Genomic DNA, 15900 nt, shown 5'->3' on the forward strand with positions numbered 1-15900 from the left:
CCATTTTCCTCTCTCAAACCTTCCATTTCGGTAACCGACTCTAGGCAGCCTCTCTCCACCGCTTCTAAACCATCTCTCTCTCACACGATCAACATCCTTTACCCATTATGCCCCCACCTATGCGATCCATTTTGGGCCCTATTGCTTATGGGCCTTGCTCCTCTCCTCATCCCTCCCCCTCCTTTGTTTGGGATCTCTTGGCCCATTCCTTAAATCCCCGCCTTCTCTCCCACCTATGGTCCATTTTGGGCCTTGCTATTATTGTTGCCCTTAAATAGTTGCTTGGCTCGATGTTGCTTTTTTTATTTCTTTGTTTGGCTTTGGGCCTCTTTGCTTGTATAACTAGTTTGCTTTAATTGTTGCTCTTAGGTAATTGCTAGGCTCATTGCCTCTTAGGTTGCTGTTAGTTGAGGCCTCTTTCTCGCTTTGTCTGGGCTTTGTCCCTTGTGCTCTTGTAATTTCTTTTATTCTCTTTGGTATTGAATTATTTAATCATCCAAAAAAAAAAACACTTTCGCACTTTCTAGGGACACATCTAGTCATCTTCTTTTGATGGAGCTCAATGCCTACACCAGGTTGGTACCTCTCAAGATTGACATGAAACCTCACAACGTCTCCAAGTTCAAACAACACATAATGTTGATGACAAACAATTGTAGCCTTATACACACCATTGTGTTGGCTATTGGTTGTGTTGAGTCCAATTCCCAAAAGTTCTTAAACTTTGGCTAAAACAATCAAAAAGATAATTTGAAAATGACTTGTCATTGTACAGATTATCTAGCACATTTTTCAACTACACAATGAAATGAAAGGATTTACCCTCTCACTGGAGAAAAAAGTGTTATACTAAAAGGAAATCATAGTAAGGTTATAAATTATCTGACAATTTATGGGTTTTCAACAAGAAAATCCCTACACATAAAGAGGTTATGTGGATGTTTTTCTTCCTATCGATCTCTCTTCTTTCCAACTCTTCCCTCCCCTTCTATCTCCTTTCTTTCCTTCATGTTTCTTCCTTGCTCCAATATGATTTACAGTTCTAGATACCCTCGTGTGTGAGTGTTTTGTTATTTAATATAGGGGTAGTAGAGCTTCACTAACAGTGATCTCTCTTTCTGTTCTCTCTACACTGCTGTCAAAGTAACTTGAGATCAAGCTTTTGGCTCTGATTAAATTAATGGATTTAGACCCCCATTGATTCAGTAGGTCCCCGTGTTGCAACCATGTAGGTTGCAGTATCTGTGGTTGTCGCTCTGTTCTAAGCATTTAAACCAAAATAAAAATAAAAGTGAAAGTTATGTTCTAAGCACAATCTGTTGTTATACTGAAGTTAAAGACGAGAGAAACACCATACATGTTGCAGATGCAAGTTTCTTTTTCTTTTCTTTTCTTTTTTTCTTTTTTCTTGGCAGGACATCTAATATCAGTTATAGTAGTGAGCAACTTCTTCTGAATTTGTGTTTCAGTGGTTGTGTTTTGATTAAGCTAATATGGTTCAATAACTTCTGACATGCAACATGATTCTCTGCTACTGATTTTACCATACCATTCAATCATGACTAAAATTACTGCAGTACTCTGTTTTCTACTCTGTTGATATCAATTGATCTCCACCTTTTCTCAAATATGCTTCAGTTTCTATTATTCTTTATTTGTTCTTCTATCCTCGTTGATTTGGTGTTCTCCTGTTAAATATATCACTTATTGTTCTAGTAGTTCTGAAGTAGTTGAGATCCACTTGATCTAGGCTGTGATGATGATTGCTGGCTATATTAAGCCTTTCTTTCTTGGCTGTGATATAGAGATCAACCTTTTGAATCAAGAGGTTTTAAGGTAAATAGAATACAGACAGATTATATGGTACATAACTTTAGTGACACCAAGACGAACAGAGAAAGTATGAAGATTGAGGAGACAGAGATACTGTGAAGTGATTATTTTACATACTTATGGGGTCAATCATAAGCAAGGAAGCCAACATAGTGGATGAGTGTTACAGAGAGTTCAAGTGGGTTAATGATGGGGAAAGGTGTAAGTGTTGTAGGATCCATGTATTACTGTAAAACTCAAAATAAAATTGATGCAGCACAACCAGAAGTTACTGTTCATGCTACAGTAGCGTGAACAGTAACTTAGATGATAATTTCATATCCCTAGGAGACACAGTGAGGAAAGACAAGCATGCTTCAAGCCCGGTGTCAAGTATGAATTTGAATAGAACTAATGGGAGTGCGAGGATCAATGTACATTTATTTGGGTAATGCTGGGTTGTTGTTTTTTCTGTTGTTGATATCACCTTCTCTGGTTTCTCCAATTTTCTAAGCTCATGTAATGATAAAGTCCTGACAGTGAATGTTCAATTGCTACCGTTAAGCTTAATAGCTTCCTTAATTACCTATTGTAGGCTCAAACTGTGAGTATTTGTATTAATGCTAAAGGAGTTTATCTCAAAGAAAGCAATTCTCTTGAGTCTAATATCTTTATGAGGGACTATACTTTCAAGCAGGAGAAAGAGCTGTAACTATCACCATGCTCTATGAACTTAACGTATAATAGCTTCTTACTACTTATGGGAAACAGATGAACGAAATTTGAGTCTCAGGTCCACCAATTTTGTCTGGAGTTAATTCAAAGCCCAATACACTCGTGTTCAATCCTTCCTGTTAAGATCATACTGTCCATGAATAAGGCTCTTATCAAGACATTGTTGTTACAGCTTGCTCTTACAGCATTTCTCCAAGCTGAGATGGATAATGCATATGCTCTAGCTTGACAGGGGTTTCAAATTGTAAGAGTATGCATACATGTCAAGGTGGCTAGGGCGACCAAGGAAAATTCACTATTGACAGACCAGTAAAAGAAAGGAAAATGCTTTTCCTTCAATGTGATAGACCCACAGGTTTCAAGTGTAATAAACACCAGCAGTATGTACTCAAGATTGACAATGTAAGGTTAATATTCTTACACTAATTATTCAAATTGAAAAAGAACAACTATTTATATAGTTGAATTTGATGACAAGATGATGGAGACACAAATCAAGAAAGGTGGTGGCAGCAGAGAATTTGATTCTTTTTTAGCCAGGCTAATGCTCCTCTTCTGACACAAATTATAATATTAATGGTGAACAACACATTAGTGCAAGGCTATAGACCTAACACAGCGGCATTGAACTATGAAATGACATTATTTTGATGAATAAAATTAAGTTGAAAAAAAAAACATCAGCACTAGAAGATAAAAATCTAATTTCACTGGTCTTCCCTTAACCTTTTGGCTGGTAAAATACTCCACCCTCCAAATCGTAATGTAAATTAGAAGAGTTTACTTGCACCATGACTTGAAGAGGAAAGATTGTGAGGGGGAAAAACTGAAAGCTAAGAACGTGAAGCGACCAGCTTCCGAAATTAAAAAGATGGAAAATCCACAACCCTTTAACGGTACAGATTTTACTGCACAGAAGTAAGCATATAATAAACGGGCTGTAGCCACCCAAGATTAGCAAAAGGAAGGAGGAGAACGCCTGAAAAGCGAGCCAGATGGGAATGAGATACATTCCAAAGGAGAAAAACATACTCTACTGAAATGCATTTACAATTCACCGGCTAATCCATAACTCCATTTCTTCTTTTCAAATGAAAAGACAAGAACTATGTGCAAGGAATTATCCAAAAAGGAGCTGAAACTAATGCAATTTATTAAATTTGTAGATTGACGAAAGAAGCAACTCTGAAGCCAGTGTAGATTCGGACGATCGCAAAACAAGTAAGGGAAATTCGGTTTACAAAAAGAGGAAGAAAAGACGGAAAATTGATTCAATTCTAGCTGCGGAATCGAAACAAAAGGAGAGTCAGTTCAAGGCCAAAAGTCCAAGTATCAGATCATGGGAACTGATTTCCCCAGCAGAGAAAGAACAAAAGAAGTTAAAAAGTAAGCAACTTCATCACTTAATGTCGAATTAGAAATTTAGGGTCGTCGGTCTCTCACAAGAAAGTATCCTCAAACTACAAGAAAGGAACCCAACCCAACCGAATTCTAGCAACCCAGAACTGCAGCAATTCACAGATCCAGATCCAACTAACAACTGAAACTTCACCAGATTTTTAACCAACACTACACTGTGACCAAAACGGAAATGTAAGTACCTGGGGTTTTCCTGCAACAACGGTGATACAGTCTTTACATCCTAGAAGCTTTTCATCACCGACGAGTGGACGTATATGAACAGCAACCTTTACACAACAATCCTCAGTACCTTCCATAGCAAGCAGAGTAAAGGAGAAAGTGGGAAGGTGAAGCAGTAAAATTCAGTGAATCAGAGACGGATTCTACCAGAAAACAACTCTCATTGTTTGGAAATGTAGAAATTTTGAAGGTATAGACTGAGGCAGAGAGGAGCACAGAAAGAAAAGGTTTTGATGATGATGATAAGATGAAGCTTAAAATGGAACTAGTGAAGGAAGACAAGGAAAACAACAACAACCACCATCATTTTCCTTGTTCTTCACTGCAAGATACTGGCACTGCACCAGACTGGCCAATCTGACTTTGCTGGTGTGTGCCGGTTGGATTGCTGGTGGTGCTTAGCGCTCACTGCTGTGCTTCCTATACGGAGGCTAGAATACGACAACTTTCTCTGCTGTATTTTCCAATTTGCCCTTTAGATGACTCAGCAAAAGTTTCTCTACGTATCAAAACAAGTGTGACTTCCCATTTATTACCGTTATACCTACTTCTCTCGCTGACCCCACCACGTTTAATTCCATCCAAGCTGGCAGTGAATACGGACCCATTAAATGGACGCGAGTTTCATTCATGTTTAGTTTTTTGGTATTACCAACGCAGATTTGGAACACCTGTTGTCACAATTCAACCTTCTCAATGCAGGATTGATTGGTAATCAGATTCATATTTATCACTGGAGAGGTCATAGGTTCGATCCTTGCGGACAATAACTCTCTCTAAAGATATAACCGAGCTACGTGCAAGGTGGCCCGAATGAACTCTAACACCGAAATTTTATTGATAAATTAAATAATTTTAAAATCCCTTCAATAAAAAAGTAATCGGTTGATTTCACATAAGCTTCGAAGAATCGGTGAACCAGGTCGGAATTGACCGTATTAAAATTCATATAAAAATCATTTATTCGTAGAGCACGAGGTCGGCGCATATGACGGTGATGGCTACATGATGTGTCATGGTCTAGCGGTCATGCGCAATGCCTGCATGATTGCGTGCTTGTGGAAAAAAAAACAGAGAGAGAGAGATCGTATTGACTAGGAAGGGCGAAAAGGGAAAACCGCATCAACAACGGTCTATGCAACATTGAAACAAATAGTGGGCCCCACAACACATGCTCCGTGTTTCAGGTTTCAGCCTTTCGTCCCAAATGGGTCCCCACCCCCACACTCGTCTCGTATCTACCTTGTTTTCATATACGAATCAAAAGTCTCTCTCAGACCGTAGAAGCGGTAAAAGATTAAGAAAGGAAGACGAGGCATCGCTATCAGGTTTCTTTCTTTACTATTTCTCTGTATATTTTCCAGTGATTCTCTGAACGGCGCTGAAAACAAAACCAAAAATTAATCCTATTCGCCATTTGAGGTTGGTTTGTCCTGGCTTGTCTCTAGCCTTCTTTGTTTTCTCCCCAACTATACTTGCGTGACATTACACCGTACACTAAGGGAATGAAATTCTCGTAACAGATCTTTCAAATCATGTCTACAGGATACTTAGATCATCCGTACTTGCAAGAGGGAAAAGGAAATCACATGGGATTTAAGTAATTTCAATAGTCATGACTCATGTGGAATACGATACGCCACCCCACAAGTGTTTGTATTTATGTCTCAATGAAACCTGGACTTTGAGATATGGTGGAATGCAAGCTAAGCAACATTGGCCCTTCCGCATACTACGCAACTCTCTCCCTCTTTTTCTTGTTTCCCTTTTCTTTAAGAAACAAATGAAAGAAGAGTTGATCAGAAGAGAGATTAAAAAAATAATCCTCCCAACCTTCCTTTTCACCACCAAACACTTTTCCATTGCCTGATCCTCCCATTTCTACCGTTAGCTTTGATGTTAACAGAGCAACAACTCGGCAGGGTCTTAGTATGCAGACACATTGTTCATGCCTCCACTACCATACCAAAAATGTCTTCAAATATCATAATCAAGCTTAATTATCTGGGATTAGGTCTTTCTATTTATGTAAACTTAGTTTATGCCTGTTTCTGTCGGTTGACATGAACTTAATCTTACCTAACTTAAATATCAAAATAAAATGGGAAAACAGAGGAAACTTGATTATCAGTCACTGTTCATGATTAACCATGCATTCACCTTACTGAGGTCAAAGTACTAACTGATTGATAAGAACCCTCTTTCATATGAGGAGAATATAGTCAGGTGTTTCTAGAGCCAGGCAGATTGAGATAGGTTATATGATGTCATTTGGTTACTTGTGTTTTACTCTTTTCTCTTTCTGTGTAGATTAGGAACTAACATATTTCAGATGAAACCTTTGGACTTGCAGAACAGGAGTACTAGGTTTGTCATTGGTGGGTGTTAGGTAGGTTTAAGGTCATTAATACTATATCAGAATAAGTCACCAAAGATAGGTTAATTGTCATCCATCCAAGGGTCTAATGAGTTTGGATTATGCAGTCTTTCCATAGTATGAGATTCCAAACAGTAGAGGCTACAGGTCCCCCAAAAAAACCAATCTTTTTCTCATCTGGTAAAGAGAATGATGGAGTTGTGGTGACTACTCAGAGAAATATTACAATGAAAACAGAAGAGAGTTGAAACACTGAGAAGCGATGAAATTGTGGTGCACCCCCAAAATATACTAGTGTTGGGTACTTTTTTTTTTTTGCCAAACTGTTGGTACTTGACCAGTGAGCCAAAAGCTCAGATGCTGATGGAACAAGAGTCAAGCCCTTTAACCAATCTCATACAAGGCTGGCACAATCTAGCGATCATACGCCAGATTGGGCCCAAATAGGCACATAACAACAACAAACCCACAAATTATGGCATACCAACTCATTGATCTGAACTAGTCTGTGGCAGAGCAGTAGAGATCTGATTTGGGGATCAAACTTCAGGCAAATGAGACTGGTATGTCATACTATGTAGGTGTCCAGTGGTCCAAAAGGTGAAGTTTTCTTCTTTTTTTTTATTTGAGATGCTGAAATACTACTGCATCTCAAATGAAATCAGAGGGGTCCCTATCATGCCAGTCTGTGGGAAAGTTTTTCTCATAAATGTAAGTAGAAACTACTCCCATTTTTCTTTTAATAATGGCGAAAGGTCCACGCTTATGACCAAAATGGTGAAGGTTTTCTTTGCCTCATTGCTGGTCATGAATGAATCTCATGGCTGATGAGAAATTTTCACAGGCAGCTCATATGCTTTCTAATTATCATAGTAAGGTCAAACAAAGACTACTGACCACATTCAGCATTCTCATTTGAATAAGAGAAGATCACTGGAACATCTCACATAATGGATTGAAATAAAATCCAATGTTACAGTGCTACAGCTTAACCAAGTTTAATTTCCTGACTTGTCTTTGGGAAAGTTCTTCTTTTCCAACTTTGTTTATTTTCATCTTCCTTTTCCTTCCTTGTGCCTGCTACCCATGTGAGGTTTGAGTCAGTGACCCTCCCCATCACATGCTCCACCTTCTTTACATTCCATATTATTGTGATCTTTTTCATCCATATTCACCTCTCTCTTTCTGTCCCTCCTAAATCCATCAATGACCCACAAGCTCCTACCCTTAACTAAGAATGATAATACATTAATTAAGTTGGCATCATTATGTTACTCTGAACTTATCCCCTCCTTGTATCAGTGCACTCATTTTGGTTTATGAAAGTATGAAAAACTGATAAGACTGACCGAATGCCGGAGAGGTGATTTAGGCAATTTTCTTAGTGTAATCATCACTATGTGGTCCTCTCTATTGTCCCGAAGTAATCCAATTACATATCTATACTTTTGTCTTCCATTATGTCTTGTCTTGGATTAGAATGGGTTTTACATATTGAAATGATTTAGACACAACAATGAGCTCCTCTCTAACAATATGCCATGCACACGTGTCTTGATGCGATTGGGCAAAAAATCTTTTATTGAAGTTGGAAGCAACAATCATAGACTTGAATGTATGGAAAATTAAGCTCAGATTGGCTTTCTGGATTCCAAGCTCTGCTGGGCATCAATTGTTGGTAATTGCATGTGAGGTAGGACCTGAAGAAAGAGGACTTGTGGGGGTGAGTGATAAAAGAAGAGAACACTACTTTCTTTCTCCAATTTCCACCCAAAACCCATATCAGCCATCTATTGGTCTTTGAAGTCAGCCACTCACTGTCCTTCGTATCTCTCTTCTCGTCTTTATCTTTAGTGAGGCAAGGCATTCATTGTCCTTTAGCATTGAGTGTTTTGCTTCTTTGAGTTCTGATCACATTATTTGTTTTAGTGGACTCAATTCTTGAGTAGGTTCATGGGCAACTAGATTTAGGCCTTCCACATCAGAAGGATAGCACTGGAGAGGAAGGGGACACCGTAAAATGCCCTTTGGTGTGGCATGCACCACGATGCACATACACCTCAAGAACCATCTTCTGTTCTTTACCCCCTCCCCCAAAAAAAAAAAAAAAAAATGTCTTCTTAAAAGTATTGAAGAGAAAATGCTTGATGCAAGACACCACAAACCCAAATAAAAAAATAATAAGAAAAGGTGAAAAATGGTCTGGAAGACCTTTTATGGCTCCATTTCCTATGCACCAACTACTTTTGTCAGGTTGACCAGATGATCATGATATGATCCCCTCTGACCATTAGATACATCATACATTAGATGTCTTTTTTTTTCTTTTTGCTTCTTTAGGATGAATAAATAAAGAAAAAGATAACTTTGGGGAGAGGGTGTCAATTATACCCTGCTGGTCTAAACCTGGTATGATCCCAATCTGAATTTGATTATATCTTTTCAACCCAAGGATGAGATGGGGTTTTCAAATGTACTAGCCTGGTAGCATTGGGTTGGGTTCAGATTAAGCTTTTGGGCTTTTACCCAAAAATAAAAAAGATTAAGCCTTGGGCTGAGCTCAACCAAAACATGGCCCAAACTTGTATTAAATATAAGGTTTTTTTACGTTTGACTCACCTAAAACAGGCTAAAATCTCTAGTTGACTCACTTATGTGGGACATATTACAAATGAACCACAATTTAATGGTTTAAATCTCAATATTGAATAACCAGAATACCTTTCCATGAAATCTCACTAAAGTACCTTCATTTGACTAAACATCCCTTCATGTACATGCGTGAAGGGATTTCCTTTTCTCCCATCTCCTTCCTTCACCTTACCTATAGGGTCCCACCCTGTCGGAAGCCATCCAAAAGGTCATGCTCAAATTTTGGATCCGTAAAATTGATTTTTTTTTTCTTTTCCTTTTGTGTAGTTTACTAACAACGATAATAATCTTAGGTTTCTTCAATGTTTCCATGCAAGCTTTGTATATTTGTTTAGGGATCTATTGTTTCTTTGTCATTGGCGATAGATTAAAAGAGGGGGTTTACGCTTGTTCTTCATGATGTGAGATTCTTTTTCACGAAATTAGTTGCCATGAGCTTGATCTAGATTGTTCTGAGACGAAAGTGGGCACCATGCTTAAGCAATTGGTCAACAAATTTCCTCAGAAATCACATAAATTTGATGTTTTTGGTTCTGTCAGTGCTAACTCCAATGATAATGTGATAGCCTTCAATAATGGGATCCAAAGAACAAACAACAAAACTATTATTTGTAGCCAGCAAGATAGGCCGGTGGATGATTTCCGACAGGCAAGGTGAAGGAGGAGGTGAGTGAAGCGAGTATCCCCTTCACCCATCTACATGAAGGGGGTATTTAGTCAAAGAATGGTACTTTAGTAACTTTCTCTATTTAAATTTCACGGGATGGTATTTTGGACATTTAACATCGGGATTTAATTGGATACTAACTTCAACCGTTGTTATGGGTCATTTTGAAAGCCAAGTGAAATAAGGTCTTATTTATCTTCTTTGTTCACTTCTTCTTTCCTTCCTCCACCCACTTCCTATTTACAAAGTACTATTGTTGCCATTTCTCCTCAGTTAAGTGAGGAACTGTGCAGACCCTTCTTTAGCGATAAGATTAAAAAGGCACTTTTTCAAATGAAAGATGGAAAAGCTCCAAGAATTGATGGGCTTCATGCCTGAGTTTACATAAACTGGGAGGTGTTGGGGGATGACCTTATATAAGGGGTTCAACACGTTTTTGAGGGGGTTCTCCTCAAGAGTTTGGAACAAGACCATTATTTCCCTTATCCCGAAAAAAGAAAGAACCCCCAAGAGGTGGGCCACTTGAGACCCATAAGTCTTTGCATTGTCCCCTATAAAGTTATTGCTAAATGCCTTGCGAATAGGCTTGAATCTTTGTTGCCCTTACTAATCAATCAATTCCAAAGTGCTTTTGTCCCGAGTAGACAAATATTTTATATTGTTTACCTCACTCATGAATTTCTTCACTTTATGAAGAGATCTAAATCCAAAAAAGGTTTTATAGCTCTTAAATTTGATCTCTGCAAAGCCTATGATATGGAATGGAGTTTTGTTGAAGCATCACTACGTCATCTAGGCTTTGCAGAGAAATGGATTCAATGGATCTCCCAATGTATCTCAACAATGGAGTATTTCATTAAAGTGAATGGTCAATTAACAGAAAAAATTGCTCCTTCCAGGGGTATTCGACAATGTTGCCCCCTTAGTCCATATATCTTTATTATTTGCCAGGAAGCTTTATCTCAAAGGCTTTCGTCTAGCCTAAGTATACTTAGACTCCTTAGTACAAGAGTTTCTAGAAATGGTCATGAGATTAATCATCTTTTCTTCGTGGATGATTGCATGGCCTTTGCTCCTGCTTTCTTCTCATGCCCTACAATGTTTATATGTTACCCAAAAACTCTTTCATATTCTTGAAACACATCTATTATAATAAAATATGTAAATGGTTTGTGATATAGAATAAATAAAATGGCTCGAACCAGTTCGGATAAACCCAGGTTGAACCAGTTCGGATACACCCAGGTTGAACAAACCAAGTCAAGGCCGGTTATACAAGTGTAAAGGCAGGATAACAAAGTGAATCCTAGTAGATTGATAACCGAAGACAAAGTATTCGACTGGGACTCAATGACTCATATTTGAGTAGGACTCAATCACTAAAGTTCGTATTGCAGTCCAAGTAATATTTTAGTTCGAGACGAACTCATACGTAGAAAACCTATAAAAAGGTAAGGGAGCACAAGAGAACGGTACACTGAATAGAACCATCACAATTCAAATTATTATTGTTCATTACTTTCTTGTCTTCCTCAATCGGATTCCTAACTAGATCGTCGGAGGTGAAAACTAGACCTCCACAGTCGAGCTCATTCTTGCAGGTTCATCCTGCTGAAGGGACAAACAAGATTGTGCAGCAACAGTTTGAATTCAAAATTTGAACTTTAAAAATAGTATGCAGGTTTGACTTTAAAAATTCCATTATTTGCTTTCTTCTACACCCAAAAATCCTCTACTTTCAAATTAGAAATCATAATAGATAATATAGCAATCCCCTCATCAAGGTTAATAAGGTGTTTAAGTAGTGTTGTTTCCAACATTTTCCCCTCTAGTCAATTAAATCACCGACAAGAAGAGGCCCCATTACAACTTGAGGTAAAGATGGGAAAGGGGAAGTCAAATGGGGTATCCATGGGTCCCCATAAATTTGGGTTGTTAAACCATTACCAATGCCCCTAAGTAATCATTTCTTAAGAACATCTCTCCCAGCCAAGACACTTTTCCAACCCCACGAAGCTCTTTTAGGTGCAAAGGCATCCAAAAAATTTACATCTTTAAAATATTTTCCTTTAAAGGTTCATGCCCATAGAGAGTCTTGTTGAGTTAGCAATCTCCACCCTTGTTTCGCCAATAAGGTTTTGTTAAAAAAATGAAAATCTCTAAAATCCATATCCACTTGATTTTTTGAACTATATAACTTGTCACATTTTATCCAATAGATTCTAGAGTTTCCATTATTTTTCTATTGCAACCTTCTGATCAGACTAGTTAGTTTGTTGCTCAAATCTTTAGGAAGGAGAAAGTCTGAAAAGGTGTAGGTTGGCAAAGCCACAGCTACCGTTTTAATAAGTATTTCTTTCCCAACTTGGGAGAGAAGTTTATCCTTCCAACCTTCCAGTTTTGAGAGAAGCCTGTCATAAACAAATGAGAACACTTGACTTTTGGGCTTCCCAATGCTTGAAGGCAGTTCTAGATAAATCCCATAGGGTGACACTTCTTTAATGTTGGTGGTTTGTGAGATATGCATTCTCATATGATTAGGGACTTTCTTTCTAAATATTATGGAAGACTTTGAATTATTAATATGTTGTCTCGAAGCTTCTTTATAATCATTGAGAATCTACATAAGGGTATTGGCATTTCCAAAATTGCTGGAGCAAAAATCATGTAATCATCCACGAAGAAAAGATGATTAATCTCAGGAGCAGATCAAGCCGCTTTGATGCCATGGAGCCGGGGAATCCTAGTAGCCTAAGACAACCTTCTAGAGAGGACTTCATTGCACAAGATAAAAACATAAGGGCTTAAAGGACACCCTTGTCTAAGCCCTCTAAAAGGAGTAACTTTGGTCAAGAGCTGCCCGTTGATTTTAATGTGATATTCCACAGTGGAAATGCATTGAAGAATCCAATGGATCCATTTGCTATCAAACCCGAGTAAGCTCAAGGTATCCTTAATGAAGCACCATTCCATTTTATCATAAGCTTTAGGTCAAGCTTAAGCGCCATATACCCTCCTCTGGAATTAGAATGCGTCATAAAATGGAGACATTTGTGGGCAAGGTATATATAGTGTCCGAGATAGATCTACCAAGGACAAAAGCACTTTGAGTCTCGCTAATAAGAGAAGAAAGAATGGGCCTTACCCTATTAGCTAACCAATTTGCAACAACTTTGTATGGAACAATGCACAGGCTAATGGGGCGAAAGTCACTCACTGGCTGGGGATTTTTCTTCTTAGGAATAAGTGTTATGAGAGTTTTATTTAAACTTCTAAGGAGGAAGCCCCCATTAAAGAAATGTTGAAGGAGGAAGCCCCTGACAGTGTCCCAATTTGTATGGTAGAACCTAGCAGGAAGGCCATCGATGACTGGGGACTTGTTACCCTTCATTTGAAAGAGAGTAGTTTTAATTTCCTTGAGGGAAAATTCCCTACAAAGCCTCTCATTTTCAGCACTAGCAATGCAAGGTTGAATGGTTGATGTAAAAGATGAGGGAATTCCGGATTAGAAGAGATGAAAAGATTTCCGAAGTACTCAGATATTTCAAGAGATATTTCATTCTCAAAGTTTAGCCATTGCCCATTATGGGATTTTAATTTGTAAATCCCATTACGGTGTCTCCTATGACTTGCAATAGAGTGAAAAAATGAGGTATTTTTGTCCCCATTTTTTAACCAATAAACCTTATATTTCTGGTGCCAGTATTTTTCTTCTTCCTTCATGAGCACAACAATTTTATTTGTTAATTCTATTTCAGATTGAACTTGTTGGCTAGAAGGAGGGGATTTTCTGAATTATTTCTAATTCCCTTTGGCAATTTTTAATTTCTTTTGGAGCAAGAAGAACTGAGGACTTACTCCAAGCTTTTAGAGTCATTGTACAATGGAAGACTTTTTATTGGAAGACTTAAGCAGGAGAACCATATAGATTAGTAGACCAACCATTGCATATTTGATCTTAGAGGTCATTGTACCCTTCCCATTTAGTTTCATATGTGAATTTGATAGGGCTTCTCTATGTTTTTGGAAAATAACTTCTAATGGAGAATGGTTAGAACCCACCATAGCTAACTTATGAGCACTAATATCCCTGAAAGTATTTAACAAAAGAGAGTAGCAAAAGATTCTATCCAAGTCTTCTTTAATGAGTGCTTTCCCTTTCCTTTTGGTGGACCAAGAAAACTAAGGTCCAGCACATTTAAGCTCAATGAATTCACAATCCGAAATTGTTTTCCTAAATTTATCAATTTGGTTTTCCTCCTCATTTCCTCCTCATTTCCTCCTTATTGCTAAGGATTTCATTGAAATCACCTAATACCAACCAAGGAGTGTTAACAGTTGTACTAAGTTGGATTAGTTCATCTTAATTTCTTGATCTCTTATCCATTTGGATCACCATAAACCAAGATAATTCTAAATTCAAGATTAAGAGAATTTACATTAACAAAATTAATTGAAGCTGAAAGAAGAGTTAAATAAATCATACCATTCCAACATAGTGCAATCCCACTAGATTTCTTAATAGGGTCCAAAACAAAACAATTAAAAAAACCAATAGAAGTTGAAATCCCTATTCATGACTGATTCAGGTTGCTTAGTTTCCAGAATAAGCACTAAACAAGGCCGAGAAGATTTGCAAATACTACTTTGTCAAGCGTTAACTACTTCCTTGACAATTCCAGCAAATAAGCTTCATTTATCATCTGGGGGCTAGTTAAGTGTAGCCTTCTTCACCCTATTTGCCAATGTTTCAAAGATTTTTATAGCTCTTTCGAGCTCAACAGTGTTAGCAAGAGTTGCTTGAGTAGTGGTGTGAATAGACTTAGCCTGATTCTTCATTCTCAGAGAAACAAAATTTCTAGTAGATACCTTTGGTTTTGCCTTTAGAAGTAAATTAGAAATTTTGATATTTTTGAATTGAGAAGAGATCAGCATTTCTTCTTCCATTTTTCTTTTATTTTTCCTTCATTAGGTTCTGCTTCAAGATCTGGAGTAGGTAACTCCTCAATTGTAACACTTGACTTGTGAATAAAAGGATCATTATGCTCAACAGTCAGAATAACTATTTTTTGGGCTATAGTGATAGAGTTTGAAAGTTTAAGATCATCAACCATTAAATCCTCAGACCCAAGAGCTGAACCTTCATTCGAATATTGCACAAAAAGCACCATATTATCAACCTTTCCATCTAAAATAACCCTGAAGAGGTTGGTAAGGCCTGATCCAAATATATTCCTTTAAGGCTCAAAGCATTCAAGACTAGAGAAGGGATCGTCCACAGAGGCTTTGAGAAGAGAGAGAACATGAATCTTTACTCTCATATGGTTTGTCACTACCCTTGAGAATATAACTATTGTCCAGAGGCTTTTGACGACCCAAAAAAGCATCTTCAAAATAATGCAAGGCCCATGGACTTAAAGGAGGAAGAACCTAGTCCGAGAGAGGGTCACTTGGCCTGAGGAGCAAACTGGACCTAAATGGGCCTCACTATAAGGTTCTTTAAAATCAGGCATAGCTAGAATCTGACTCGGATGTGAGCTATTATTTAGGGCAGATGTGGTCTGCTGAATCATCAGTTGATGAGGAAGAGAAAAAGGGATAAACTCGTTCTCTCTAATTAGCGGCGCGGAAGAGATGTTGCGAATTACCCTAAAGACCCCAGGAACTAAAGCTTCCGACGAATTGATCTCCACCAAATCCTAAATGAGCATTTGCAACTGAGGAGGCAGTAAAATCCCACGATCTTCAATAGAAGGAGGGACAAGCATGTAGGCTTCGATGAGCATAACCTTCACTAATAGGCAACGTAGATCTTTTAGGGGTAACCGACCAACATCACTACCAACCCTCATCGAGTCTCCAAATTTGAATCACCAACATCTCTCTCAACATTAAAAAAAATAGGGTAACCCCTTTCTTCAATTGTAGTTTCACTTTACAAGTTCAAGCCTCATGCCCTAGGATACCACAAAAGTAGTAGAACTGAGGCATTTTAACAAATTCAAGGTCAGTCCAA

The 15900-nt window shown here is 38.0% G+C and overlaps 1 protein-coding gene across 3 annotated transcripts in view; it reads right to left on the reverse strand.

The window, feature by feature from the left end:
* Nucleotides 1-4607, reverse strand: part of LOC149016251 (kinesin-like protein KIN-4A) — a 33865-nt gene extending 29258 nt beyond the window's left edge. For all 3 annotated transcript variants that reach the window (XM_089157381.1, XM_089157382.1, XM_089157380.1), the window contains exon 1: nt 4149-4607. In XM_089157381.1, the coding sequence (XP_089013507.1) occupies nt 4149-4265 (117 nt within the window). In that variant the 5' untranslated portion in view covers nt 4266-4607. The remainder of the gene's footprint in view (nt 1-4148) is intronic.
* Between the last annotated feature and the right edge of the window lie 11293 nt (nt 4608-15900).

This window comes from Hakea prostrata, chromosome 5, assembly GCF_041222555.1.
Source record: "Hakea prostrata isolate BN-2017 chromosome 5, UWA_Hpros_2, whole genome shotgun sequence".
Lineage (NCBI taxonomy): Eukaryota > Viridiplantae > Streptophyta > Magnoliopsida > Proteales > Proteaceae > Hakea > Hakea prostrata.